The sequence below is a fragment of the Coregonus lavaretus genome (genome assembly GCF_964263955.1).
Source record: "Coregonus lavaretus genome assembly, chromosome: 22".
Lineage (NCBI taxonomy): Eukaryota > Metazoa > Chordata > Actinopteri > Salmoniformes > Salmonidae > Coregonus > Coregonus lavaretus.
The window spans coordinates 4357749-4384369 of NC_140009.1; the positions used below are offsets into that span (position 1 = coordinate 4357749).

At 44.1% G+C, this 26621-nt stretch overlaps 1 protein-coding gene across 1 annotated transcript in view; it reads right to left on the reverse strand.

Annotated features, from left to right (window-relative positions):
- Positions 1–26621, reverse strand: part of LOC311149471 (arginine-glutamic acid dipeptide repeats protein-like) — a gene marked incomplete at its 3' end in the record, with an annotated part of 351192 nt that overhangs the window by 25434 nt on the left and 299137 nt on the right. The window contains exon 12 of the mRNA XM_084186666.1: positions 24318–24398. Within this exon, the coding sequence (XP_084042792.1) occupies positions 24318–24398 (81 nt within the window). The remainder of the gene's footprint in view (positions 1–24317; positions 24399–26621) is intronic.

The following is a 26621-nucleotide window of genomic DNA, read 5'->3' on the forward strand; positions in this document are numbered from 1 at the left end:
CTCACTGCTATGACTCCCTCTCTCTGCTTCCCTCCCTAACAGTCTCACTGCTATGACTCCCTCTCTCTGCTTCCCTCCCTAAGAGTCTCACTGCTATGACTCCCTCTCTCTGCTTCCCTCCCTAACAGTCTCACTGCTATGACTCCCTCTCTCTGCTTCCCTCCCTAACAGTCTCACTGCTATGACTCCCTCTCTCTGCTTCCCTCCCTAACAGTCTCACTGCTATGACTCCCTCTCTCTGCTTCCCTCCCTAACAGTCTCACTGCTATGACTCCCTCTCTCTGCTTCCCCCCATAACAGTCTCACTGCTATGACTCCCTCTCTCTGCTTCCCTAACAGTCTCACTGCTATGACTCCCTCTCTGCTTCCCTCCCTAACAGTCTCACTGCTATGACTCCCTCTCTGCTTCCCTAACAGTCTCACTGCTATGACTCCCTCTCTCTGCTTCCCTAACAGTCTCACTGCTATGACCCCCTCTCTGCTTCCCTCCCTAACAGTCTCACTGCTATGACTCCCTCTCTCTGCTTCCCCCCATAACAGTCTCACTGCTATGACTCCCTCTCTCTGCTTCCCTAACAGTCTCACTGCTATGACTCCCTCTCTGCTTCCCTCCCTAACAGTCTCACTGCTATGACTCCCTCTCTCTGCTTCCCTAACAGTCTCACTGCTATGACCCCCTCTCTGCTTCCCTCCCTAACAGTCTCACTGCTATGACTCCCTCTCTCTGCTTCCCTCCCTAACAGTCTCACTGCTATGACTCCCTCTCTGCTTCTCCCCATAACAGTCTCACTGCTATGACTCCCTCTCTCTGCTTCCCTAACAGTCTCACTGCTATGACTCCCTCTCTCTGCTTCCCTCCCTCACAGTATCACTGCTACTCTCACTTTAAATGCTACATTACATGTTACGGTTTTCTCCCTCCAGCTTGTGAGAGAGAGGGTGCAATGTCAAAGTGGAAAATGTTTTGAACATACAGTAACGGTCAAGAGTTTGGAATCATGTAATAACCAAAAAAGTGTTAAATCAAACTATTAGTAGCCACCCTTTGCCTTGATGACAGCTTTGCACACTCTTGACATTCTCTCAACCAGCTTCATGAGGTAGTCACATAGAATGCATTTCAATTAACAGGTCTGCCTTGTTAAAAGTTAATTTGTGGAATTTATCTTCTTCTTAATGAGTTTGAGCCAATCAGTTGTGTTGTGACAAGGTATGGGTGGTATACAGAAGATAGCCCTATTTGGTAAAAGACCAAGTCCATATTATGGCAAGAACAGCTCAAATAAGCAAAGAGAAATGACAGTCCATCATTACTTTAAGACATGAAGGTAAGTCAATCCGGAAAATGTCAAGAACTTTGAAAGTTTCTTCATGTGCAGTCACAAAAACCATCAAGCGCTATGATGAAACTGGCTCTCATGAGGACCGCCACAGGAATGGAAGACCTAGAGTTACCTCTGCTGCAGAGGATAAGTTCATTAGAGTTACCAGCCTCAGAAATTGCAGCCCAAATAAATGCTTCACAGAGTTCAAGTAACAGACATCTCATCATCAACTGTTCAGAGGAGACCGTGTGAATCAGGCCTTCATGGTCAGATTGCTGCAAAGAAACTAATACTAAAGGACACCAATAATAAGAAGAGACTTGCTTGTGCCAAGAAACACAAGCAATGGACATTAGACCGGTGGAAATCTGTCCTTTGGTCTGGAGTCCAAATTGGAGATTTTTGGTTCCAACCACTGTGTCTTTGTGAGACGCAGAGTAGGTGAACGGATGATCTCCGCATGTGTGGTTCCCACCGTGAAGCATGGAGGAGGTGTGATGGTGTGGGGGTGATTTGCTGGCGACACTGATTTATTTAGAATTCAAGGTACACTTAACCAGCATGGCTACCACAGCATTCTGCAGCGATACGCCATCCCATCTGGTTTGCGCTTAGTGGGACTATCATTTGTTTTTCAACAGGACAACGACCCAACACACCTCCAGGCTGTGTAAGGGCTATTTGAACAAGGAGATTGATGGAACGCTGCATCAGATGACCTGGCCTCCACAATCACCCGACCTCAACCCAATTGAGATGGTTTGGGATGAGTTGGACCGCAGAGTGAAGGAAAAGCAGCCAACAAGCGCTCAGCATATGTGGGAACTCTTTCGAGACTGTTGGAAAAGCATTCCAGGTGAAGCTGGTTGAGAGAATGCCAAGCTGTCATTAAGGCAAAGGGTGGCTACTTTGAAGAATATATATTTTGATTTGTTTAACACTTTTTTGCTTACTACATGATTCCATATGTGTTATTTCATTGTTTTGATGTCTTCACTATTATTCTACAATGTAGAAAATCGTTTTTTTTTTTTTATTAAGAAAAAACCTGGAATGAGTAGGTGTGTCCAAACTTTTGACTGGTACTGTATGTAAAAATTCATGAAAAATAAAAAAACGAATATCTTGATTGGATAAGTATTCAACCCCCTAAGTCAATACATGAATCACCTTTGGCAGCGATTACAGCTGTGAGTCGTTCTGGGTAAGTCTCTAAGAGCTTTCCACACCTGGATTGTGCAATATTTGCCCATCATTCTTTTAAAATTATTCAAGCTATCATTGCTAGACAACCATTTTTAAGGTCTTGCCATAGATTGTCAAGTAGGTTTAAGTCAAAACTGTAACGCAGCCACTCAGGAACAACTGTGCTTAGTTCCATTCAGTTTATTTCTCATCCTGAAAAACGTCCTTCTTTTCACTCTGTAGTTAACTCCACAATACTAACCTAATTGACAATGTTGTTGACGAACCCTCAGTTTTACTCCTATCACAGCCATTCAACTAACTGTTTTGAAGTCACCATTGCGCATCATGGTGAAATCTCTGAGCAGTTTCCTTCCTCTCTGGCAACTGGGTGTATTGATACACAATCCAAAGTATAATTAGTAACTTCACCAAGGCTCAAAGGGATATTCAAAGTCTGGTTGTTAAAATGTTTTACCCATCTACCAATATGTGCCCTTCTTTGGTCTTTGGGGTTAAATATGTGTTTGAAATTCACTGCTCGACTGAGGGACCTTACAGATAATTGTATGTGTGGGGTACAGAGATGAGGTAGTCATGATATAAAAAAAATAAAAAAAACTAGTATTGGATTGTGTACAACTTATTATGTGACTTGTTTAAGCAACTTTTTACTCCTGAACTTATTTTGGCTTGCCATAACAAAGGGGTTGAACACTTATTGACTCAAGACATTTCAGCTTATCATTTTAAAGTAATTTGTAAAAGATTTGAAAAACATAATTCCACTTTGACAGCATGAGGTATAGCGTGTGGGCCAGTGACAAAACAAATCTCAACTTAATACATTTCTAATTCAGGCTGTAACACAACAAAATGTGGAAAAAGTAAAGGGGTGTGAATACTTCACGAAGGTACTGTACCTTGCCTCGTGTGTACATACAGTGCATTCGGAAAGTATTCAGACCCCTCGACTTTTCCCACATTTTTTTACGTTACAGCCTTATTCTGAAATTGATTAAATTGTTTTTTTCCCCTCATCAATCTACACACAATACCCCATAATGACAAAGCAAAAACAGTTTTTAGAAATGTTAGCACATTTATTTATATAAAAAAACATTTACCTAAGTATTCTGATCCTTGACTCAGTACTTTGTTGAAGCACCTTTGGCAGCGATTACAGACTCAATTCTTCTTGGGTATGACGCTACAAACTTGGCACACCTGTATTTGGGGAGTTTCTCCCATTCTTCTCTGCAGATTCTCTCAAGCTCTGTCAGGTTCGATGGGGACCGTCACTGCACAGCTATTTTCAGGTCTCTCCAGAGATGTCCGATCGGGTTCAAGTCTGGGCTCTGGCTGGGCCACTCAAGGACATCCAGAGACTTGTCCCGAAGCCTCTCCTGCGTTGTCTTGGCTGTGTGCTTAGGGTTGTTGTCCTGTTGGAAGGTGAACCTTAGCCCCAGTCTGAGGTCCTGAGTGCTCCGGAGCAGGTTTTCACCAAGGATCTCTCTATACTTTGCTCTGTTCATCTTTCCCACGATCCTGACTACATTTACATTTTAGTCATTTAGCAGACGCTCTTATCCAGAGCGACTTACAGTTAGTGAATACATTATTATTTTTTTTATTTTTTTTATACTGGCCCCCCGTGGGAATCGAACCCACAACCCTGGCGTTGCAAACGCCATGCTCTATCAACTGAGCTACATCCCTGCCGGCCATTCCCTCCCCTACCCTGGACGACGCTGGGCCAATTGTAACTAGTCTCCCAGTCCCTGCCGCTGAAAAACAATCCCCACAGTATGATGCTGCCACCACCATGCTTCACCGTAGGGATGGTGCCAGGTTTCCTCCAGACGTGACGCTTGGCATTCAGATCAAAGAGTTCAATCTTGGTTTCATCAGACCAGAGAATCTTGCTTCTCATGGTCTGAGTCCTTTAGGTGCCTTTTGCCAAACTCCAAGCGGGCTGTCATGTGCCTTTTACTGAGGAGTGGCTTCCGTCTGCCCACTCTACCATAAAGGCCTGATTGGTGGAGTGCTGCAGAAATGGTTGTCCTTCTGGAAGGTTCTCCCATCTCCACAGGGGAAATCTAAAGCTCTGTCAGAGTGACCATCGGGTTCTTGGTCACCTCCCTGACCAAGGCCCTTCTCCCCCAATTGCGCAGTTTGGCCAGGCGGACAGCTCTAGGAAGAGTCTTGGTGGTTCCAAACTTCTTCCATTTAAGAATGATGGAGGCCACTGTGCTCTTGGAGACCTTCAATGCTGCAGAAATGTTTTGGTACCCTTCCCCAGATCTGTGCTCCGACACAATCCTTTCTCTGAGCTCTACGGACAATTCCTTCGACCTCATGGCTTTGGTTTTTGCTCTTACGTGCACTGTCAACTGTGGGACATTATATAGACAGAGGTGTGTGCCTTTCCAAATCAAGTCCAATCAGTTGAATTTACCACAGGTGGACTCCAATCAAGTTGTAGAAAAATCTCAGGGTTTGGCCGAGGGGGCTTTATTTGGCTTATCGCACTCTAGCGACTCCTTGTGGCGGGCCGGGAGCCTGCAGGTTGACCTCGGTCATCAGTTGAACGGTGTTTCCTCCGACACATTGGTGCGGCTGGCTTCCGGGTTAAGCGGGCGGGTGTTAAGAAGCGCGGTTTCGGAGGACGCATGACTTGACCTTCGCCTCTCCCGAGCCCGTTGGGGAGTTGCTGGGGATGAGACAAGATCGAAAGTTTCGGCTGTAACATGGACTCAATGTGATGAAACTTTGTTGCTCCTTGCTGAAACAAGCAAACGACTACTTTGGATGCCTAGGCAACCGTCCCCACAATGCAGCAGCAGCACACAGATATAATAATGTCTTAAAGTCCGATCGCGTCACTCCTCCCTCAACCGATCTGTCTTGTAGGGACGTGGAACTCATCTCTACAAATCTAGATTTTGCTCATTCAACCTAACCCTAGTTCCTAATTCTGAAAATGACTCCACTCTCAGTGGCTATGATGCACAGCACTGGCCACTAATGGCAAACCATGCTACAGCTAGCAGCCTAGTGCAAGCTTGTTTGAAGGGCCATACGCTAGCTAGTTTGCCAGCTTGTTGATGAAGTTGTACGGCACCAAGGTTATGGGACTGTTCTGAAAAAGAAATCAGCATGTATCCGACTGACAGCTGGCACTGCGTCTCGCTACTTTGGAACAGTTGGCCAACGTGATGACATCAGAGAGCAGTCAGCTGTGCTGTAGAACTCGGCGCACTAGTCACAGCAGAAACGATACCATGAAAACTCATTTGTAAAATTAGCTAGAACTTCACTACACTAGCTAGCTTGTGTATTCAGCATTGAGTGTGAACTGGCGTTGTTAGCATTCCTGCCTTTCGTTTCATTTGGATTGATTTGAGACTGGTTCAGGCAGCAAGCAGACACTAACATCAGCTAGCAAATTTTGGTTTCATAAATACTGACTCTACATGGGGAGGACAGGGCCAGGGGCTGGTGGTCCTATGTACACTGTGCAGTGTAGGCTGAGGGCTAAGGGTGAGGGCTAAAATCCGGTATTTACACACTGATCCCCTCTCAGCTCTCTGGCCCTCTGATCTCTCTCTCTGCGTTCTCTGGCCCTCTAATCTCTCTCTCTGCGTTCTCTGGCCCTCTGGTCTCTCTCTCTGCTCTCCCCCGCTCTCTGCTCTCTCCCTTTCTCTACTCTCTCTCTTCTTCCCTCTCTGCTCTCCCCCTCTCTCTGCGCTCTCCCTTTCTCTACTCTCTCTCTTCTTCTCCCTCTGCTCTCCCCCTCGCTCTACTCTCTCTCCCTTCCTCTCTGCAGGCTAAACAGATGGTTAGTGTTTTTCCTGGCAGATTTGTGACAAGAGCCACAAAAGGCCCCTGCTTTGACACCAAGCCAAACGGTTAATGCTGTTACTGGCAGGAGCAGGGGAAGAGGAGGAGGAGAGAACAGAGGAGGAGGGGGAAGGAGGAGAGAACAGAGGAGGAGGGGGAAGGAGGGAGGCAGAGGAGGAGGGGGAAGGAAGAGCGAACAGAGGAGGAGGGGGAAGGAAGAGAGAACAGAGGAGGAGGGGGAAGGAGGGAGGGAGACAGAGGAGGAGGGGGAAGGAGGGAGGGAGGCAGAGGAAGAGGGGGAAGGCAGAGGAGGAGGGGGAAGGAGGGAGGGAGGCAGAGGAGGAGGGGGAAGGAGGAAGGCAGAGGGAGAGCAGGGGAAGAGAAGGAGGAGAGAACAGAGGGGGGGAAGGAGGGAGGCAGAAGAGGAAGGAGGGAGGCAGAAGAGGAAGGAGGGAGGCAGAGGAGGTAGGAGGGAGGCAGAGGAGGTAGGAGGGAGGTAGAGGAGGTAGGAGGGAGGCAGAGGAGGTAGGAGGGAGGCAGAGGAGGAGGGGGAAGGAGGAAGGCAGAAGTGGAAGGAGCCAGAGCAGGGGTAGAGAAGGAAGAGGAGAGAGGAGAGCGAGAGAGAGGAGAGAGGAGAGAGGAGAGAGGAGAGAGGAGAGAGGAGAGAGAGCAGGAGGTAGGGAAGTGCGGGGAGGCAGGATAGCCGAGAGTGAGAGAGACATAAAAGAGAAAAACATTGGATAACAATCAACCCTGAATCTAACCAGCCCTTCCTAGAACCTCTCCCACATTTCAGATGAATGAGCTGTTGCTGTGAGACTATAGAGAGAGAGAGACCAGCAGGAGAGAATGTCATGACTGGGTTGGTTCTAGTGGCAGATCCAGAGTTGTGTAAACAACCATTAGTGCATCCAGGCAGAGTGGCTCAGAGGAGGAGTGACTATCATCACAGCAAGGGGGAGCTGCATGTTGATCTACAACTAGATGACACCTAGATGCGTGTATACACAGTGGACAAAACATTAAGAACACCTGCTCTTTCCATGACATAGACTGACCAGGTGAATCCAGGTGAAAGCTATGATCCCTTATTGATGTCACCTGTTAAATCCACTTCACATCAGTGTAGATGAAGGGGGAGGAGACAGGTTAAATAAGGATTTCAGAGGGTGAATGGGCAAGACAAAATTATTAAGTGCCTTTGAACGGGGTATGGTAGTAGGCAATGTTCCCTGTAAAACATTTTTATCACTGAACACATTTTAGGTCTGCTGAGCGCAAACTTGAACATTGTGAAAATTCTGTGCAACTTCCGGTGCGCGTTTACTGTGAACACTGAGGCTGTACCCGCTTTACGTTAGTTTTAACAGTGGTCAAGTAGCCTAACAGACTGGCCTAACATCAAAAACATTGGAGAAAATGCATCCCATAAGATTTTAACGTGTAACTAGCGGTTCTATCGTTCAGCCTACAGTAGCAGGCAACGTTCAGTGTTCAATGTAGGCCTACATTCCATTAGACTTTTGACAAAAACATGCAGGGCTTGACATTAACCTGCTTATCCACTTGTCCTTCAGACAAGGTGGTGACTGGAAATGTTGTTGTTGTGTGGTTTGATGCAAGAAACCACTTTACAAAATAAAATGCATTATTATTCCCATACCATTATTACAGAGAATCAGACAAATTATGATACCCTCTGCCTATTGGCTACTTAGCTTATTCAAGCCTGTCTCAAAATACAACACTGCCCCTTTAAGACAAAAAAAAGCTCTTTACCTGACTCACTTTTCAAAGATGTCTAGAAATGTACAGGTTTTGTGCTCTTGTAAGAAGCAATCACTCCCCTACTGCTGACTACAAATGATCTATAACTGGGCTAATAACTCACTAACTAGCAAAGGATACGAACAAATGTACAAATGTGCACACGTCACTACATGTAGCTCTCGCTTTGATCTCAAAACAAGCGCATCTACTCACGACTGCTGATGCTGTAAAAACAGTCCAGTTTCAAAGTGAATGGCACAGATCCATATATGGCAATGGTAATTTGCATATAGGCCTACTGCAGCTCTGATTGGTTATGCCGCACCGGTCTGTGTAGAGTAGGGGCCTGAGTAGTGCCTGTCAATGCAATAGAATCCTACTCCGATGCGTTCCCGCCTACAACAAAACCTCTTGTAGTGTTTGTTTTTAATACTAAGTCTTGCATAGTTCGTTTTGTTTTTCGGTATGTTACATTGAAAGTGGCTAATGTTGGGTTGATCCAATCACAATTGCCACAGTAGAGGGAAACGTTGATATTGTTAACTAACGGAGAAAACAAGAAAGTTGAGTGAAGTTCAATCTCGTGCTTCTCTGCACGCGCTGATATTTCTTCTACGCGGCAGTCCCGGGGGGGGGGGAGCTTAGAGGAAACATTGGTAGTAGGTGCCAGGTTGCTGGGTTATTCACGCTCAACAATTTCCCGTGTATATCAAGAATGGTCCACCACCCAAAGGACATCCAGCCAACTTGACACAACTGTGTGAAGCATTGGAGTCAACATGGGCCAGCGTCCCTGTGGAACGCTTTCCACACCTCGTAGAGTCCATGCCCCGACAAACTTAGGCTGTTCTGAGGGCTAAAGGGGGTGCAACTCAATATAAGGAAGGCGTCCTTAATGTTTTGTACACATTGTATATGTACTTTTACTTGCTTGTTTGTATATTATATCCAATATATGCTAACAATGTGTGTCGGTTTAATTGAATGTACTAATTCTAAGGCTAAATATACATGTAACTGCCAAAATAAAGGAAACACCAACATAAAGTGTCTTAACAGGGCGTTGGGCCACCACGAGCCAGAACAGCTTCACTGCACCTTGGCATAGATTTTACAAGTGTCTGGACCTCTGTTGGAGGGATGCGACACCATTCTCCAACAACAATTTCCACCATTTGGTGTTTTGTTGATGGCGGTGGAAAACGCTGTCTCAGGCGCCGCTCCAGAATCAAATTGGGTTGAGATTAGGTGACAGTGATTAAGACTGCCACGGCAAATGGTCAAATAAAAATAACATGCTCATCAAACCATTCAGTGATCACTCGTGCCCTGTGGATGGGGGCATTGTCATCCTAGGGGGGCATAGAAATGCTATCCAAAATAATGTCCTGCCCAGAATTTTTTTACATATTTTTTATACACGACCCCAAAGCATGATGGGATGTTAATTGCTTAATTAACTCCGGAACCACACCTGTGTGGAAGCACCTGCTTTCAATATACTTTGTATCCCTCATTTACTCAAGTGTTTCCTTTATTCTGGCAGTTACATGTACATGAGTGTGCTAGCTAGAGGGAGATTAGTAAATGTCTGACATGTTACAGAACTAAGAGCCTTAGCGACATATCAGCCTTCTCTGTCCTGTCAATCATCAGGTGGCATAGGGCTGGTGTAAAGAAGTCAAGGCCTTCCTAAGGTTAGTTACTGTGTGAAGGTTAGTTACTGTGTGAAGGTTAGCTACTGTGTGTAGGTTAGTTAGTGTGTGTAGGTTAGTTACTGTGTGTAGGGTAGTTACTGTGTGAAGGTTAGTTACTGTGTGAAGGTTAGTTACTGTGTGAAGGTTAGCTACTGTGTGAAGGTTAGTTACTGTGTGTAGGTTAGTTACTGTGTGAAGGTTAGTTACTGTGTGAAGATTAGTTACTGTGTGAAGGTTAGTTACTGTGTGAAGGTTAGCTACTGTGTGAAGGTTAGTTACTGTGTGTAGGTTAGTTACTGTGTGTAGGTTAGTTACTGTGTGTAGGTTAGTTACTGTGTGTAGGTTAGTTAGTGTGTGTAGGTTAGTTACTGTGTGTAGGTTAGTTACTGTGTGTAGGTTAGTTACTGTGTGTATGGTAGTTACTGTGTGTATGGTAGTTACTGTGTGTAGGTTAGTTACTGTGTGAAGGTTAGTTACTGTGTGAAGGTTAGTTACTGTGTGAAGGTTAGTTACTGTGTGAAGGTTAGCTACTGTGTGTAGGTTAGTTACTGTGTGTAGGTTAGTTACTGTGTGAAGGTTAGTTACTGTGTGAAGGTTAGCTACTGTGAAGGTTAGTTACTGTGTGTAGGTTAGCTACTGTGTGAAGGTTAGTTACTGTGTGAAGATTAGTTACTGTGTGAAGGTTAGTTATTGTGTGAAGGTTAGTTACTGTGTGTAGGTTAGTTACTGTGTGAAGGTTAGTTATTGTGTGAAGGTTAGTTACTGTGTGAAGGTTAGTTACTGTGTGTAGGTTAGCTACTGTGAAGGTTAGTTACTGTGTGAAGGTTAGTTACTGTGTGAAGGTTAGTTATTGTGTGAAGGTTAGTTAATGTGTGTAGGTTAGCTACTGTGTGAAGATTAGTTATTGTGTGAAGGTTAGTTACTGTGTGAAGGTTAGTTACTGGGTGAAGGTTAGTTAATGTGTGTAGGTTAGCTACTGTGTGAAGATTAGTTACTGTGTGAAGGTTAGTTACTGTGTGAAGGTTAGCTACTGTGTGTAGGTTAGCTACTGTGTGAAGGTTAGCTACTGTGTGTAGGTTAGTTACTGTGTGAAGGTTAGCTACTGTGTGTAGGTTAGTTACTGTGTGAAGGTTAGCTACTGTGTGAAGGTTAGTTATTGTGTGAAGGTTAGTTAATGTGTGAAGGTTAGCTACTGTGTGTAGGTTAGTTATTGTGTGAAGGTTAGTTACTGTGTGTAGGTTAGTTACTGTGTGTAGGTTAGTTAGTGTGTGTAGGGTAGTTAGTGTGTGTAGGGTAGTTAGTGTGTGTAGGTTAGTTACTGTGTGTAGGTTAGTTACTGTGTGTAGGTTAGTTAGTGTGTGTAGGTTAGTTACTGTGTGTAGGGTAGTTAGTGTGTGTAGGGTAGTTACTGTGTGTAGGTTAGTTAGTGTGTGTAGGTTAGTTACTGTGTGTAGGGTAGTTACTGTGTGTAGGGTAGTTACTGTGTGTAGGTTAGTTACTGTGTGTAGGTTAGTTACTGTGTGTAGGTTAGTTAGTGTGTGTAGGTTAGTTACTGTGTGTAGGGTAGTTACTGTGTGTAGGGTAGTTACTGTGTGTAGGTTAGTTACTGTGTGTAGGTTAGTTACTGTGTGTAGGTTAGTTAGTGTGTGTAGGTTAGTTACTGTGTGTAGGGTAGTTAGTGTGTGTAGGGTAGTTACTGTGTGTAGGTTAGTTAGTGTGTGTAGGTTAGTTACTGTGTGTAGGGTAGTTACTGTGTGTAGGGTAGTTACTGTGTGTAGGTTAGTTACTGTGTGTAGGGTAGTTAGTGAGGCGCTAATACCAGAGGGATGCCAGCTGTTCTCTACTGTACACTCTACTGTTTATATTTTACTGCAATATAGCATTTTGTTTAATGATTGTTAATCTCGGTTAAGCCAGAACTAAAGTCTTGCCTAATTGGTCAGATGCTTGATTAAGTTGTGGGTCCATGCGTGTTAAGAGAAGAGATAGGGCGGAGGTCCTCGTTCTATCTCTCTTTGAAAGTTACGGGCCGAATATTCCGTCCCCTTCCGGAATTCAAAAGATGCCAACACCTGCAAAATCGTGATTTGTCAAAAAATAACTTGTAATGGAAACACCCAAGGAACTAATGCAGCTCATTACCTCAGGCATCCCGTTGTATCGTGGCAGAGCTAAGGTACCATTTATGTTCATGTAGTCTGTCCACGAGAGATTAAATGATTCTTAACTCATGGAAATGAAATTTACTGTATATTTGATAACACAGTATGTTGCCTCTTATCTAATGCTTAGTAAAATAGGGTCTTATATTTTATCTTGTACAGTTAAAACTGCAACAATCGCAGCACATTACTCACAAACTACATATTTTACAGTGAGGGAAAAAAAGTATTTATATCAAATACTTTTTTTCCCCTTCACTGTACTAGGAATATATAAACGGCTTCTACCGAGGTCAACACTGTCTGAGTCACGACATGTCTGCTTCTAAAATAGACAGCCTGTACAGAACAGCACAGGGCATAGAGAGAAAATCAGCACTGAAAAGGGCCTTGGAAAGGTGCGAGCGTGCCCGTTTCTCGCCTGGTTGTTTAAATAGGCAGGCGAACCCCGCTGCGCCGATCCTTTCTCCCCACAGAATGAGTGAGCTGTGTTTTCACAGGTCAGGGGATACACACGCCAGAGAATCAGCACTCTCTCCCCGTCTCACTGCTGTAAGCGCTTTTACAAATCAAAGCAGATTGGAACTACTGCTACAGAGCCGTAGGGTTTGATCCCTACGCCCGCTACAGAGCCTTTTTACAGGGGGGGGGGGGGGTTGATCCCTACGCCTCACCTCACCTCGTGTTATGCTGATAAGCTAGTCCCCCTAATATAAATCACATTGTGGAGCCAGAGGGATCTCCTGTCCTCCTCTCTGTACTACATCCATTTCATTATTTAATCTATTTTATTGTTTTATTTATACTAGAAAGTGTTGCGATTTTAAACGCACTTTAAATCCAGTTTGATTTGATACAGTAGGTCCTCCTCTCTGCACTACATCTATTAGCTAGAACAGACAGGTGTTGAGTGACTACAGCCCAAAAACACAATAGTCTGCTGTGGTCTGCTGTGGTCTGCTGAGGTCTGCTGTGGTCTGCTGAGGTCTGCTTTGGTCTGCTGTAGTCTGCTGTGGTCTGCTGAGGTCTGCTGTGGTCTGCTGAGGTCTGCTTTGGTCTGCTGAGGTCTGCTGTGGTCTGCTGAGGTCTGCTGTGGTCTGCTGAGGTCTGCTGAGGTCTGCTGTGGTCTGATGAGGTCTGCTGTGGTCTGCTGAGGTCTGCTGAGGTCTGCTGAGGTCTGCTGTAGTCTGCTGAGGTCTGCTGTGGTCTAATCCATACTGGTGTAGAAGGATCCACTAAACCAGGGGTGTCAAACTCATTCCACGGAGGGCCGAGTGTCTACACGTTTTTTTTTTTTTTTCTCCTTTCAATTAAGACCTAGACAACCAGGTGAGGGGAGTTCCTTACTAAGACCTAGACAACCAGGTGAGGGGAGTTCCTTACTAATTAGTGACCTTAATTGATCAATCAAGTACAAGGGAGGAGAGAAAACCCGCCGACACTCTGGCCCTTCCGTGGAATGAGTTTGACATGCGTGCTCTAAACCAATCACAGGGCTCTGCATACACAAAATACATAATTTTCCAAAACAAGTCCACTCTGTCACCTCCTAGAGAGTGCGCCCCTAATGACACCCTGTTCCCTAGAGAGTGCGCCCCCTAATGACACCCTGTTCCCTAGAGAGTGCGCCCCTAATGACACCCTGTTCCCTAGAGAGTGCGTCCCTAATAACACCCTGTTCCCTAGAGAGTGCGTCCCTAATGACACCCTGTTCCCTAGAGAGTGCCTCCTAGAGAGTGCGTCCCCTAATGACACCCTGTTCCCTAGAGAGTGCGTCCCTAATGACACCCTGTTCCCTAGAGAGTGCGTCCCCTAATGACACCCTGTTCCCTAGAGAGTGCGTCCCCTAATGACACCCTGTTCCCTACATAGTGCCTCCTAGAGTGCGTCCCTAATGACACCCTGTTCCCTAGAGAGTGCGCCCCTAATGACACCCTGTTCCCTAGAGAGTGCGCCCCTAATGACACCCTGTTCCCTAGAGAGTGCGCCCCTAATGACACCCTGTTCCCTAGAGAGTGCGCCCCTAATGACACCCTGTTCCCTAGAGAGTGCGCCCCTAATGACACCCTGTTCCCTAGAGAGTGCGCCCCTAATGACACCCTGTTCCCTAGAGAGTGCGCCCCTAATGACACCCTGTTCCCTAGAGAGTGTGTCCCTAATGACACCCTGTTCCCTAGAGAGTGCGCCCCTAATGACACCCTGTTCCCTAGAGAGTGCGCCCCTAATGACACCCTGTTCCCTACATAGTGCCTCCCAGAGTGGCTGTTTTCTCATGCAGTGGTAGAACAGTGTGACGCTGATGCAGCCATAACTGGTAAGTGGTAACTGTCTTTTTTGCAGTTCAAGTATACTGTAGTTCTCTACTGTAGTTCTCTACTGTAGTTCTCTACTGTAGTTCTCTACTGTAGTTCTCTCTGTCTTTCCAAGTAGCTGCAGCCTAGTGGTCTCTGAGTCAACGGGAGAGCATGTTAGGAGACAACACCCTTTACCTAACTAAACAGTAGACATAAAACCAATAGAGACTGGATCCAAACTTTAGATAGACCTTCGTTTGTTTTAAAGTTCACATTTTACGCCTCTTTATCGAGACTACTTTCTGAAAGGTATTGCCGGTATCAAAGCCAAAAACGTATTTCCGTCAAACGACCTAGTAATCATTTCGGTAAAGTTCTGCCTATGGCTTAGCATGAAACGTAGCCGTAATGATTAGGTGTCTTTGGCACGCACAACACTCTAAACTCTTGATGGTTGCTAGGGTTACAATCCTCCTGGCAGTTCTAAACATTGCAACGCATGTCACTTCACCCATCTCTTCACATAGCCCACCACTAAGCATGCACTGTTTTCTTAACCGCAACTGGATGGATCAATCAATAATTACTGTGGGAATAAATATCACTGAATGACAGAGATATTGGAATTGAATTGGACATTTATCATATTGTTGCTTACTAAAACTATCAAAGTCATCCAATCGTTTAAATACATTTGAAGCAATAGCTTATGTCGCGTGTGGTCAACTATACTGAACAAAAATATAAAATGCAACATTTAAAGTGTTGGTTTCATGTTTCATGAACTGGAATAAAAGACCCCAGAAATTGTACATACACACAATTCTGTGCACACATTTGTTTACATCCCTGTAAGTGAGCATTTCTCCTTTGCCAAGATAATTCATCCACCTGACAGGTGTGGCATATCAAGAAGCTGATTAAAGAGCATGCTCATTACACAGGTGCACCTTGTGCTGGGGACAATAAAAGGCCCCTCTAAAATGTGCAGTTTTGTCACACAACACAATGCCACAGATGTCTCAAGTTTTGAGGGAGCGTGTAATTGGCATGCTGACTGCAGCAATGTACACCAGAGCTGTTGCCAGAGAATTAAATGTTAATTTCTCTACCATAACATAATTTTAGGTTATTTACTGACACAACTGCAGAACCCGTGTAACCACGCTAACCCAGGACCTCCACATCCTGCTTCTTCACCTGCGGTACCGTCTGAGACCAGCCACCTGGACAGCTGATGAAACTGTGGGTTTGCGCAACCGAAGAATATCTGCACAAACTGTCAGAAACCATCTCGGGAAAGCTCATCTGCGTGCTCGTCGTCCTCACCATGGTCTTGACCTGATTGCAACACGGAGTCATAACCGACTTCAGTTGGAAAATGCTCACCTTCGATGGCCACTGGCACGCTGGAGAAGTGTACTCTTCACGGATGAATCCCGGTGTCAACTGTACCGGGCAGATGGCAGACCGCGTGCATGGCGTCGTGTGGGCGAGGGGTTTGCTGATTTTGAACAGAGTGCCCTATGGTGGCGGTGGGGTTATGGTATGGGCAGACATGAGCTACGGACAACGAACACAATTTAATTTTATCGATGGCAATTTGAATGCACAGAGATACAGTGACGAGATCCTGAGGCCCGTTGTCGTGCCATTCATCCGACGCCATCACATCATGTTTCAGCATGATAATGCACGGCCCCATGGCGCAAGGATCTGTACACAATTCCTGGAAGCTGAAAATGTCCCAGTTCTTCCATGGCCTACATGTCACACATTGAGCATGTTTGGGATGCTCTGGATCGACGTGTACAACAGCGTGTTCCAGTTCCCGGCAATATCCAGCAACTTCACACAGCCATTGAAGAGGAGTGGGACAACATTCCACAGACCACAATCAACAGCCAGATCAACTCTATGCGAAGGAGATGTGTCGCACTGCATGAGGCAAATGGTGGTCACCAGATACCTTTTTTTAAGGCATCTGAGATCAACAGATGCATATCTGTATTCCCAGTCATGTGAAATCCATAGATTAGGGCCTAATGAATTTATCTCAATTGACTAATTTCCTTATATGAACTCTAACTCAGTAAAATGTTTGAAATTGTTGCATGTTGGGTTTATATTTTTGTTCAGTGTAATGACTTAACCTTAAAGCTCAAAGGGATATTCAATGTCTGCTTTTTTTGTTGCCATCTACCAATAGGTGCCCTTCATGCTGTTTAATCAGCTTCTTGATATGCCACACCTGTCAGGTGGATGGATTATCTTGGCAAAGGAGAAATGCTCACCAACAGGGATGTAAATAAATGTGTACAAAATTTGAGAGAAGCTTTTTGTGCATATGGAACATTTCTGGGATCTTTCATTTCAGCGCATGAAAAATGGGACCAACACTTTACATGTTGCATTTATATTTCTGTTCAGTATAATTATACTTTGTATCAATACACCAAGTCACTACAAAGATACAGGCATCCTTCCTAACTCAGTTGCCGGAGAGTAAGGAAACCGTTCTGGGATTTCACCATAAGGCCAATGGTGACTTTAAAACAGTTACTCCACAATACTAACCTAAATTAACAGAGTGAATAAAGGAAGACTGTACAGCAAAAAAAAATCATAAACAAGGCACTAATACTGCAAAAGAATTGGCTAAGTAATTCACTTTTTGTTCTGAATACAAACTGTTGTGTTTGGGGCAAATCCAATACAACACTTTACTGAGCACCACTCGCCATATTTTCAAGCGTAGTGGAGGCTGCATTATGTTATGGGTATGCTTGTAATTGTCAAGGACTGGAGAATTTCAGGATAAAAAAAGAATCTGAATGGAGCTAAGCAAACGCAAAATCCTTGAGGAAAACCTGGTTCAGTCTTTTTCCCACCAGATACTGGGAGATGAATTCACCTTTCAGCAGGACAATAATCTAAAACACAAAGCCAAATCTACACTGGAGTTCCTTACCAAGAAGACAGTGAATGTTCTTGGGTGGCCGAGTTACAGTTTTGACTTAAATCTACTTGAAAATCTATGGCAAGACTGGAAAATGGTTGTCTAGCAAATGATCAACAATCAATTTCACAGAGCTTGAAGAATTTTGAAAATAATAAATGGGCAAATGTTGAACAATCCAGGTGTGGAAAGCTCTTAAGTGAAAAAAATAATTTTGGGGGGCATATCCCATTTAGAATCTGTTCTTTTTCCTGCAGTCTGAAACAGCCAAAAAGCACATTGCAAGCCACAACCTACATAGGTGGTTTGAAGTCTGATTCAAATCTGATTCCTGGCCATGTGTCTGAATGGTCAAATCTGATTTATTTGCCCTCAAATCTGTTATTTGGCTAGCTACTCTGTTGACAGTTTGACAAGAACATGTGGTAGCTAACTAGCTTGTTAATTGTTTACAAACAAATGAGTGAATGTGTTAGAAAGCTAACCAGCTACCTAGCTAGCCAGTTGACTGCTGTGGCTAGACAAAAAGGACTTGTTTTGAAAGTTGGATCATCTTATCCTTCGAGGCTTTAAAAGTGTTCTTACACTACGATTTTCAACATTCAAAGCAACTGGGAAACGTCCATGGCAGGAATTGTTTTCACCTTAGCTGGCTACATAACTACATAACAAGGAAGCACGAGCACCACCACCAATCAAATAAAATAAAATGTTATTTGCCACATGCGCCGAATACAACTGGTGTAGACATTACCGTGAAATGTTTACTTACAGCCCTTAACCAACAATGCATTTAGTTTTTAATAAGAAAGTAAATTAAAACAACAAAAAAGAGTTGAGAAAAAAAGAGCAGGAGTAAAATAAAATAACAGTAGGAAGGCTATATACAGGGGGGTACCGGTGCAGTCAATGTGCCGGGGCACCGGCACCAATCAGCTTACACCACTGCATACACACACGTCATTACTAGCGTAGCCATGTCAGTTACCAGCGTAGCCATGTCAGTAACTAGCGTAGCCATGTCAGTTACTAGCTAGCGTAGCCATGTCAGTTACTAGCTAGCGTAGCCATGTCAGTTCCTAGCGTAGCCATGTCAGTTACTAGCGTAGCCATGTCAGTAACTAGCGTAGCCATGTCAGTTACTAGCGTAGCCATGTCAGTAACTAGCGTAGCCATGTCAGTTACTAGCGTAGCCATGTCAGTAACTAGCGTAGCCATGTCAGTTACTAGCGTAGCCATGTCAGTAACTAGCGTAGCCATGTCAGTTACCAGCGTAGCCATGTCAGTAACTAGCGTAGCCATGTCAGTTACTAGCTAGCGTAGCCATGTCAGTTACTAGCTAGCGTAGCCATGTCAGTTCCTAGCGTAGCCATGTCAGTTACTAGCGTAGCCATGTCAGTAACTAGCGTAGCCATGTCAGTTACTAGCGTAGCCATGTCAGTTCCTAGCGTAGCCATGTCAGTTCCTAGCGTAGCCATGTCAGTTCCTAGCGTAGCCATGTCAGTTACTAGCGTAGCCATGTCAGTTCCTAGCGTAGCCATGTCAGTTCCTAGCGTAGCCATGTCAGTAACTAGCGTAGCCATGTCAGTACCTAGCGTAGCCATGTCAGTTACTAGCGTAGCCATGTCAGTACCTAGCGTAGCCATGTCAGTTACTAGCGTAGCCATGTCAGTAACTAGCGTAGACATGTCAGTAACTAGCATAGCCATGTCAGTTACTAGCGTAGCCATGTCAGTTACTAGCGTAGCCATGTCAGTAACTAGCGTAGCCATGTCAGTAACTAGCGTAGCCATGTCAGTAACTAGCGTAGCCATGTCAGTTACTAGCGTAGCCATGTCAGTAACTAGCGTAGCCATGTCAGTTACTAGCGTAGCCATGTCAGTAACTAGCGTAGCCATGTCAGTTACTAGCGTAGCCATGTCAGTAACTAGCGTAGCCATGTCAGTAACTAGCGTAGCCATGTCAGTAACTAGCGTAGCCATGTCAGTTACTAGCGTAGCCATGTCAGTAACTAGCGTAGCCATGTCAGTAACTAGCGTAGCCATGTCAGTAACTAGCGTAGCCATGTCAGTAACTAGCGTAGCCATGTCAGTTACTAGCGTAGCCATGTCAGTAACTAGCGTAGCCATGTCAGTAACTAGCGTAGCCATGTCAGTAACTAGCGTAGCCATGTCAGTGACTAGCGTAACATGTTTTCACTTTGTCATTATGGGGTATTGTGTGTAAATGGGTAAGATTTTAAAAAATATCGAATCATTTTTAATTCAGTCTGTAACACAACCAAATGTGGAGTGAGTGAAGTGGTATGAATACTTTCTGAAGGCACTGCATGTAGTTTAACAAGTGGATTATTTTGCTCTTCCTTTTCAGTCGTTTAAGTAGCCCAGGCCTCCTCCCGACCAAAAGCCTGTGAATTCACTGACATGTCTGATAATCAATCAATGTGATTTTGTTTCACAAAATCTCCATCTGTATAGGATATTTGGTTAATTGGTTTTCTAGCTGGGGCAAATCATTGGAGGTGGAATAGCTCATCTATTAGTTTGCTCATCTGTCACTGACCAGGAACATTTAGCATGCATTCATGTAGCCTAAATCAAGAGTAGGCCTATTATTTTGCTCAATCGCGAATATGCAGCTCCAAAAGCCCACGGAGGTTGTGAAATATGAACAAGAAGAAAACAGGATTGTTATTATTTTCTAACGGTATCATGATGAAGGTAAAACCCTACGCCTGCTCCCTAACAAAGTGGACTGAGGTTAGGAAAGAGATGAAACGTGGATCAAAAAAAGAATGGGCTTGGGCTCTGTTTCAAAATATAACTTTTTTTATATGACGAATTAATAATGTATTTGTTTTGGATGGTGTATATTCAACGGATTTATTAAAATGGACGCCCTCCCCCCAAAAAATATGACAGGCAAAATAACGTAAATCCTATTTGAAAGCAGTACCTGTAAAACAACATTTTTTACAGAAGCATTTAAGTGGAAAAACATCAAGCACAAATTTGATATGCGATCTGCCATTTCAGAGAATTTAGTTGTTTGAACAGAGTTGAGCAGAACCCAGCTCATATTCCATGACGTCCTCTCCTCCCTCCCTCCCTCCCTCCCTCCCTCCCTCCCTCCCTGTACTGGAGGAAATGGTGGCAACAGAGCCAGCCCTGTACAGACTGTCAGATCGCCCAACAGTTCGACGGAGAGGGATGACGACCCCCCCCCCCCCGCTCGGCTCCAGGCCTTTATGTGTCTTTATATAAAGCATTCCTAAACGCTAGTCAGGCCTGGTGTGTTTACACAGCGCTGGGTGCTTACACTTGGCACTGCCTTCGCTAGCCGCGCTGGCGCTTTAGGTCAGGCCCAGATAATGAGCTACGGGAAGGACAGAGAGAGGGAGGGAGAAAGAGGGAGGGAGAGGGAGGGAGAGTGGGAGGGAGGGACATGCAGGAGCACTCTTTAGAAGCAGTCAAGTTAACACTAAGAGCAAGCGGAAAAAAGGGAGTGAGACTCCGAGGGAGAAGCAGGAACACCGTAGCCCTCTGGAAAAAGCAGGAAAACTAATACCAGAGGAACAAGAGCGAGCCAAGGAGAATCAGACCAGCTAACACCAGAGGAACAAGAGTGAGCCGAGGAGAATCACTTTAGCTCTCTTTAAAAAGTGTTCCAGCTAATACTAGCAGGAAGCGAGGAAAGAAGGGAGGAAGAGAGGCTGTTAGACTGTAACCCTCTGGATGTCTCTGTGTGGATGTCTGGCTATAAGCCCAGAGGGGGTTTATAGAAGGCCCAACTCTCTGCTCTGTGGCTGGGCTGCGATGTGGCTCAGTACAGTGGTGTGGCGGTATCCAGACCAAAGGCCTTGGAGCAGGACATAATGTTATAGGAACAACCACGCCACATTTTAATATGAGTCGCTCGTTCATTCTTCTCGCGTGGCTTGGCATTGCCGTGGAAATACTAAAATATGATATGTCAGTGTGTGTGTGTGTGTGTGTGTGTGTGTGTGTGTGTGTGTGTGTGTGTGTGTGTGTGTGTGTGTGTGAGGACAGAGAGGGGAAAATAAAAAGATCTAAAGCTACTGTACAAAATCTTGAAGATCGTTACGCTCCATGGTCTACATCATGTGTGGGAGTGAGAGAGCAAAGGAAGGTGACAGAGCGAGAGAGGAGGAGAGATTTCTGTTCAGGAAAATAAATTGAGCTTTCCTCTGGGTATTGACTAGCAGTGCCACTAGCTCAGAGAGGAGAGGAGAGCGGTGTGTATGTGTGTGTAGAGTACAGCAGGCTTTTAGCACAAAATCCAGTTCAATCATAACGAGACAGCTTTTTTTAGCTGTGACAACCCCGTTCATTTCAGAGTGTCTATATTGAGCTTACCCCCACCTTCCTCACCCCCGTCCGCTGACTGCTACCCTCCTCCTCCTCCTCCCTTTGCTCTCAGTAACTAGATTGATATACGGCAGGGGATCAGGGGTGTCAAACTCATTTTGCCCCGGGGGGCCGCATTCGGTCTTCAACGAGGTCTGGAGGGCCACACTGAAAATGTGTCATATTCCTCGCCGTCAAAATTTGCAGATAGTCCTCTATCCATCGTTTTGGGGAATTTTAGATACTCCTTTAATTTAGGTGATTATTAGCAAGCTGGACACGGTTAGCTGGACACGGTTAGCTGGACACGGTTAGCTGGACACAGAGTTAAGAAACGGGGGTAAATGTAGATCCATTATTTCTACACGGTTGCGATTTGGTTTTAGTCATTTAAAAATTACACTGAACAAAAATATAAACACAACATGTAAAGTGTTGTTTCATGAGCTGACATGTGCAGTTTTGTCACACAACACCATGCCACAGATGTCTCATGTTTTGAGGGAGCGTGCAATTGGCATGCCGACTGCAGGAATGTCCACCAGAGCTGTTGGCAGAACATTTTACGTTCATTTCTCTACCGTAATTTCTCTGCCTGTGCTTAGCTCTATTTCATTTATTTTTATCAACAACAACAAAAAACTCCCTAGTCCTTGCCGATGACAAGCATACCCATAACATGATGCAGCCACCACCATGCTTGAAAAAAATTAAGAGTGATACTCAGTGATGTGTTCGATTTGCCCCAAACATAACGCTTGGTATTCAGGACATAAAGTTAATTTCTTTGCCACATTTTTGGCAGTTTTACTTCAGTGCCTCATTGCAAACAGGATGCATGTTTTGTAATATTTTATTATGTACAGGCTTCCTTCTTTTCTCTCTGTCAATTAGGTTAGCATTGTGGAGTAACTACAATGTTGTTGATCCATCCTCAGTTTACACCTATCACAGACATTAAACTCTGTAACTGTTTTAAAGTCAGCATTGGCCTCATGGTGAAATCCATGAGGTGGTTTCCTTCCTCTCCGGCAACTGAGTTAGAAAGGTAATCTGTATCTTCGTAGTGACTGGGTGTATTGATACACCATCCAAAGTGTAATTAAAAACTTCACCATGCTCAAAGGGATATTCAATGTCTGCTTTACCCATCTACCAATAGGTGCCCTTTTTTGCGAGGCATTGGAAAACCTCCCTGGTCTTTGTGGTTGAATTTGTTTGAAATTCCCTGCTCAACAAAGGGACCTTATAGATAATTGTATGTGTGGGGTACAGGGACGAGGTAGTCATTCAAAAATCATGTTAAACACTATTATATGCAACTTATATATTTTATATATATATTTTAGTCATTTAGCAGACGCTCTTATCCAGAGCGACTTACATGTGACTTGTTAAGCAAAGTTTTACTCCTGAAATTATTTAGTCTTGCCATAACAAAGGGGTTGAATACTTATTGACTCAAGACATTTCAGCTTTTCAATTTTAATTTGTAACAATTTCTGAAAACATAACTCCACTTTCACATTATGGGGTGTTGTGTGTAGGCCAGTGACACAAAATCTCAACTTATCCATTTTAAATTTAGGCTGTAACATTACAAAATGTGGAAAAAGTCCAGGGGTAAGAATACTTTCTGAGGGATCCATTGCAAAAGAGGCATTGGTCTCAATGGGACTCATAAAATACAGGTCAAATAAATACAAATGTACACTGAACAAAAATATAAACGCAACATGTAAAGTGTTGGTCCCATGTTTCATGATCTGAAATAATTATATCATATAATGAAAAATAATTTTTCATACACACAAAAAGCTTATTTCTCACATTTTGTGCACAAATTTGTTTACATCCCTGTCAGTGAGCTGGTGCTGAGGAGTATTTCTCTGTAATAATGCTCTTTTGTGGGGAAAAACGTATTCTGATTGGCTGGGCCTGGCTGTCAAGTGGGTGGGCCTGGCTCCCAAGTGGGTGGGCCTGGCTGTCAAGTGGGTGGGCCTATGCCCTCCATGGCAGCACCCCTGCCCAGTCATGTGAAATCCAATTAGGGCCTAATGAATTTATTTCAATTGACTGATTTCCTTATTTGAACTGTAACTCAGTAAAATCTTTGAAATTGTTGCATGTTGCGTTTACATTTTAGTTCAGTATAAATATTGATCCATATTTCCTCTCATGTATGAATTGTGTTTTGAGAGAGCGAAAGGCAGATCTGATAGTATTGCAGCAGTGTGGTTGGATGAATGGATGCACTTAATGTTTATCAATAAAGCTTCAGGGCAAACATAACACACGCCCCAAATCTTACATATAGTCATTTTACTTACAATCTGTTAATGTTGAAGCACACTGTGTGGTCCTCTGTAGCTCAATTGGTAGAGCATGGCGCTTGTAACGCCAGGGTAGTGGGTTCGATACCCCGGGACCACCCATACGTAAAAAATTTATGCACGCATGACTGTAAGTCGCTTTGGATAAAAGCGTCTGCTAAATGCCATATTATTATTATTATTATTATATTATTACTGTGTGATGACTTCAGGTGATGCAAAAATAGCTAAAAGTTTGATTTGAGTTTGACTGCAATATTTAGAAATCAGCCATGTTGTACGCTATTTTACTGCTGCAACCAAATAAAAGATTTTCTAAATCTAAATCCTTGTACAGTGCTGAGGTCTAAAATATATCCCCAGAGGGAAAACAGTGACTTACCGTTTCCTTGTTGGGTAGCAGCTCTTTCCGAATCTTGAAGAAGTTCTTGCCGTGCTGTCTGAGCCCTTTAATGAACCGCTTCTGAAAACACAAGATTAAAAGAGAACATAAAAACATCAGCTACCATCCTTCCAGATCAGAATCAGCTACAACGACCAGTACAGTCAGCTAAAAAAATGCAACCAACCACATGTTACAGACCACCGCCACGACAAAAAAACCTTGTTTTCTTTCGTTAGTTCTGTGGTTTGGTTTGAGAGGTTTGACGTTAAAACTCTGTAGCCTCTGTTTAAACTCACGAGAGAGAGAGAGAGAGGGAGAGAGGGAGAGAGGGAGAGAGGGAGAGAGAGAGAGAGAGAGAGAGAGAGAGAGAGAGAGGGAGAGAGGGAGAGAGGGAGAGAGAGAGAGAGAGAGAGAGAGAAAGCTACAGTACACAGCCATGTCAGGGCACAATAGAGGAAATTACTAACTCAGGCAAACACAGAAATTGAGATTATACTATTTTGCTCTTTCATGTGGTTTTGAAAAGAGAAGCTACGGAAATCTATTGTTCCATAAATCACAGGGAATGTCAGATTCAGGGAGAATAATATCGGAATATTACAAAGCAGACATTCAAAGCCAAAACTAAACTTAAATAACTTGTATTTCCTTTGACTGTGCTTACCATCAATTATTTTACTAAGTACACAGACCATATTTCTCTGCGAAATACTTGCATGTCCAAATACCGAATAGGAAACCCGACAAGAGTAAAAAATAACAAATCCACAGTGACAGGACGGAGGAAAACGACAGCGCGAATGACAACTTTCACAACAACCGTTTTATATTCATACATAAAAACACAAAACACCAAATCAACCATCAGCACCGCACAACAACAAAACCAGACAAAAACATTAAAATGTTAAAAACCCAAACCTAAATGTATTTCAGTATTTCTCCTCTTTCAAGAGACGTGTAGTCTGTGAGCAATAAAAAAGCGGGGGGAGGCTGAAAACATTCACGACCAGTGAAGCAGACAACCAACAGATTTACTTTCAGCTTCCAGAGGCAGGCAAGCCCCCGCTACCCGCTCCCGGACCGTTTTTTCTTCAGTTAATCATTTCAGCCAACCCTCTCTCTCAAGTAAGTCCAGAGAAAAGCGTGTTAAAGTCCCGGTGAGAACCCTCCACGTCAAGCCACAAGTATATAGGAAAAATCACTAGTCTCCAAAGGTACAACAGCGCTTTTTTACAAGCAAGAAATAGCTTGTCACTGTGCTCTTCCACTACAAAGGGGACGACTTTATATGTGATCTTTCTGCTAGAGAGCCTCTGGTCGGCAGCGGCATTGGAAAACCTGGAGTGTACCCAGAACCCTAGTGGAGTGGAGCCCTAGAACGCATCTGGTCAGCGGCAGCCTGAAAAACCTGGAGCAGCAGCCGGAGCGCAGTGGAGTGGAGCCCTAGCGAGCCTCTGACCGGTGGCAGCATGGAAGACCTGGAGCGGCGCCGGAGCCCAGTGGAAGGGAGCCAATGATGTATAGAAACCCTGGATTGCTGATGCTGTGCATTGGCCATTGAGAGGCTTTGAAGCCACCGGTCGCCCATATTGGCACTCCCCAGTAGGAGCAGTCCTCCATATGAATGAATGGAATTCTACAGTATTTCAAGGACAAAATTACCCGTATTTAAGTATTTATCTGTTGTAGTGGGGACAGTAACATTAGTTAATACTTTAAGGAACATTAAAAATACTTTAAGGAAAATGTTTTAATATATTATTTCAATTTTTATTTTTAGCTCACATAATATAATTTAAAATGATTAAGGAGTCTGTATTAGAATAAATGTGTTAAAAATATATATCTTTTATTTTTTTTTACAATGGAGGAGTACCAAGATGGCTGCGGGGTGACTTCAATACAACGCCTCCCCGTCAGTCATCCAGGGTTTATATACACTGAACAAAATTTCCATACGCACAAAAAGCGTATTTCTCTAAAACGTTGTGCACAAATTTGTTTACATCCCTGTTAGTGAGCATTTCTCTTTTGCCAAGATAAATCGATCCACCTGACAGGTGTGGCATATCAAGACGCTGATTAAACAGCATGATCATTACACAGGTGCACCTTGTGCTGGGGACAATAAAAGGCCACTAAAATGTGCAGTTTTGTCACACAACACAATGCCACAGATGTCTCAAGTTTTGAGGTATGCTGCAATTGGCATGCCGACTGCAGGAATGTCCACCAGGGCTGTTGCCAGATAATTGAATGTTCATTTCTCTACCATAATCCACCTCCAATGTTTTTTGT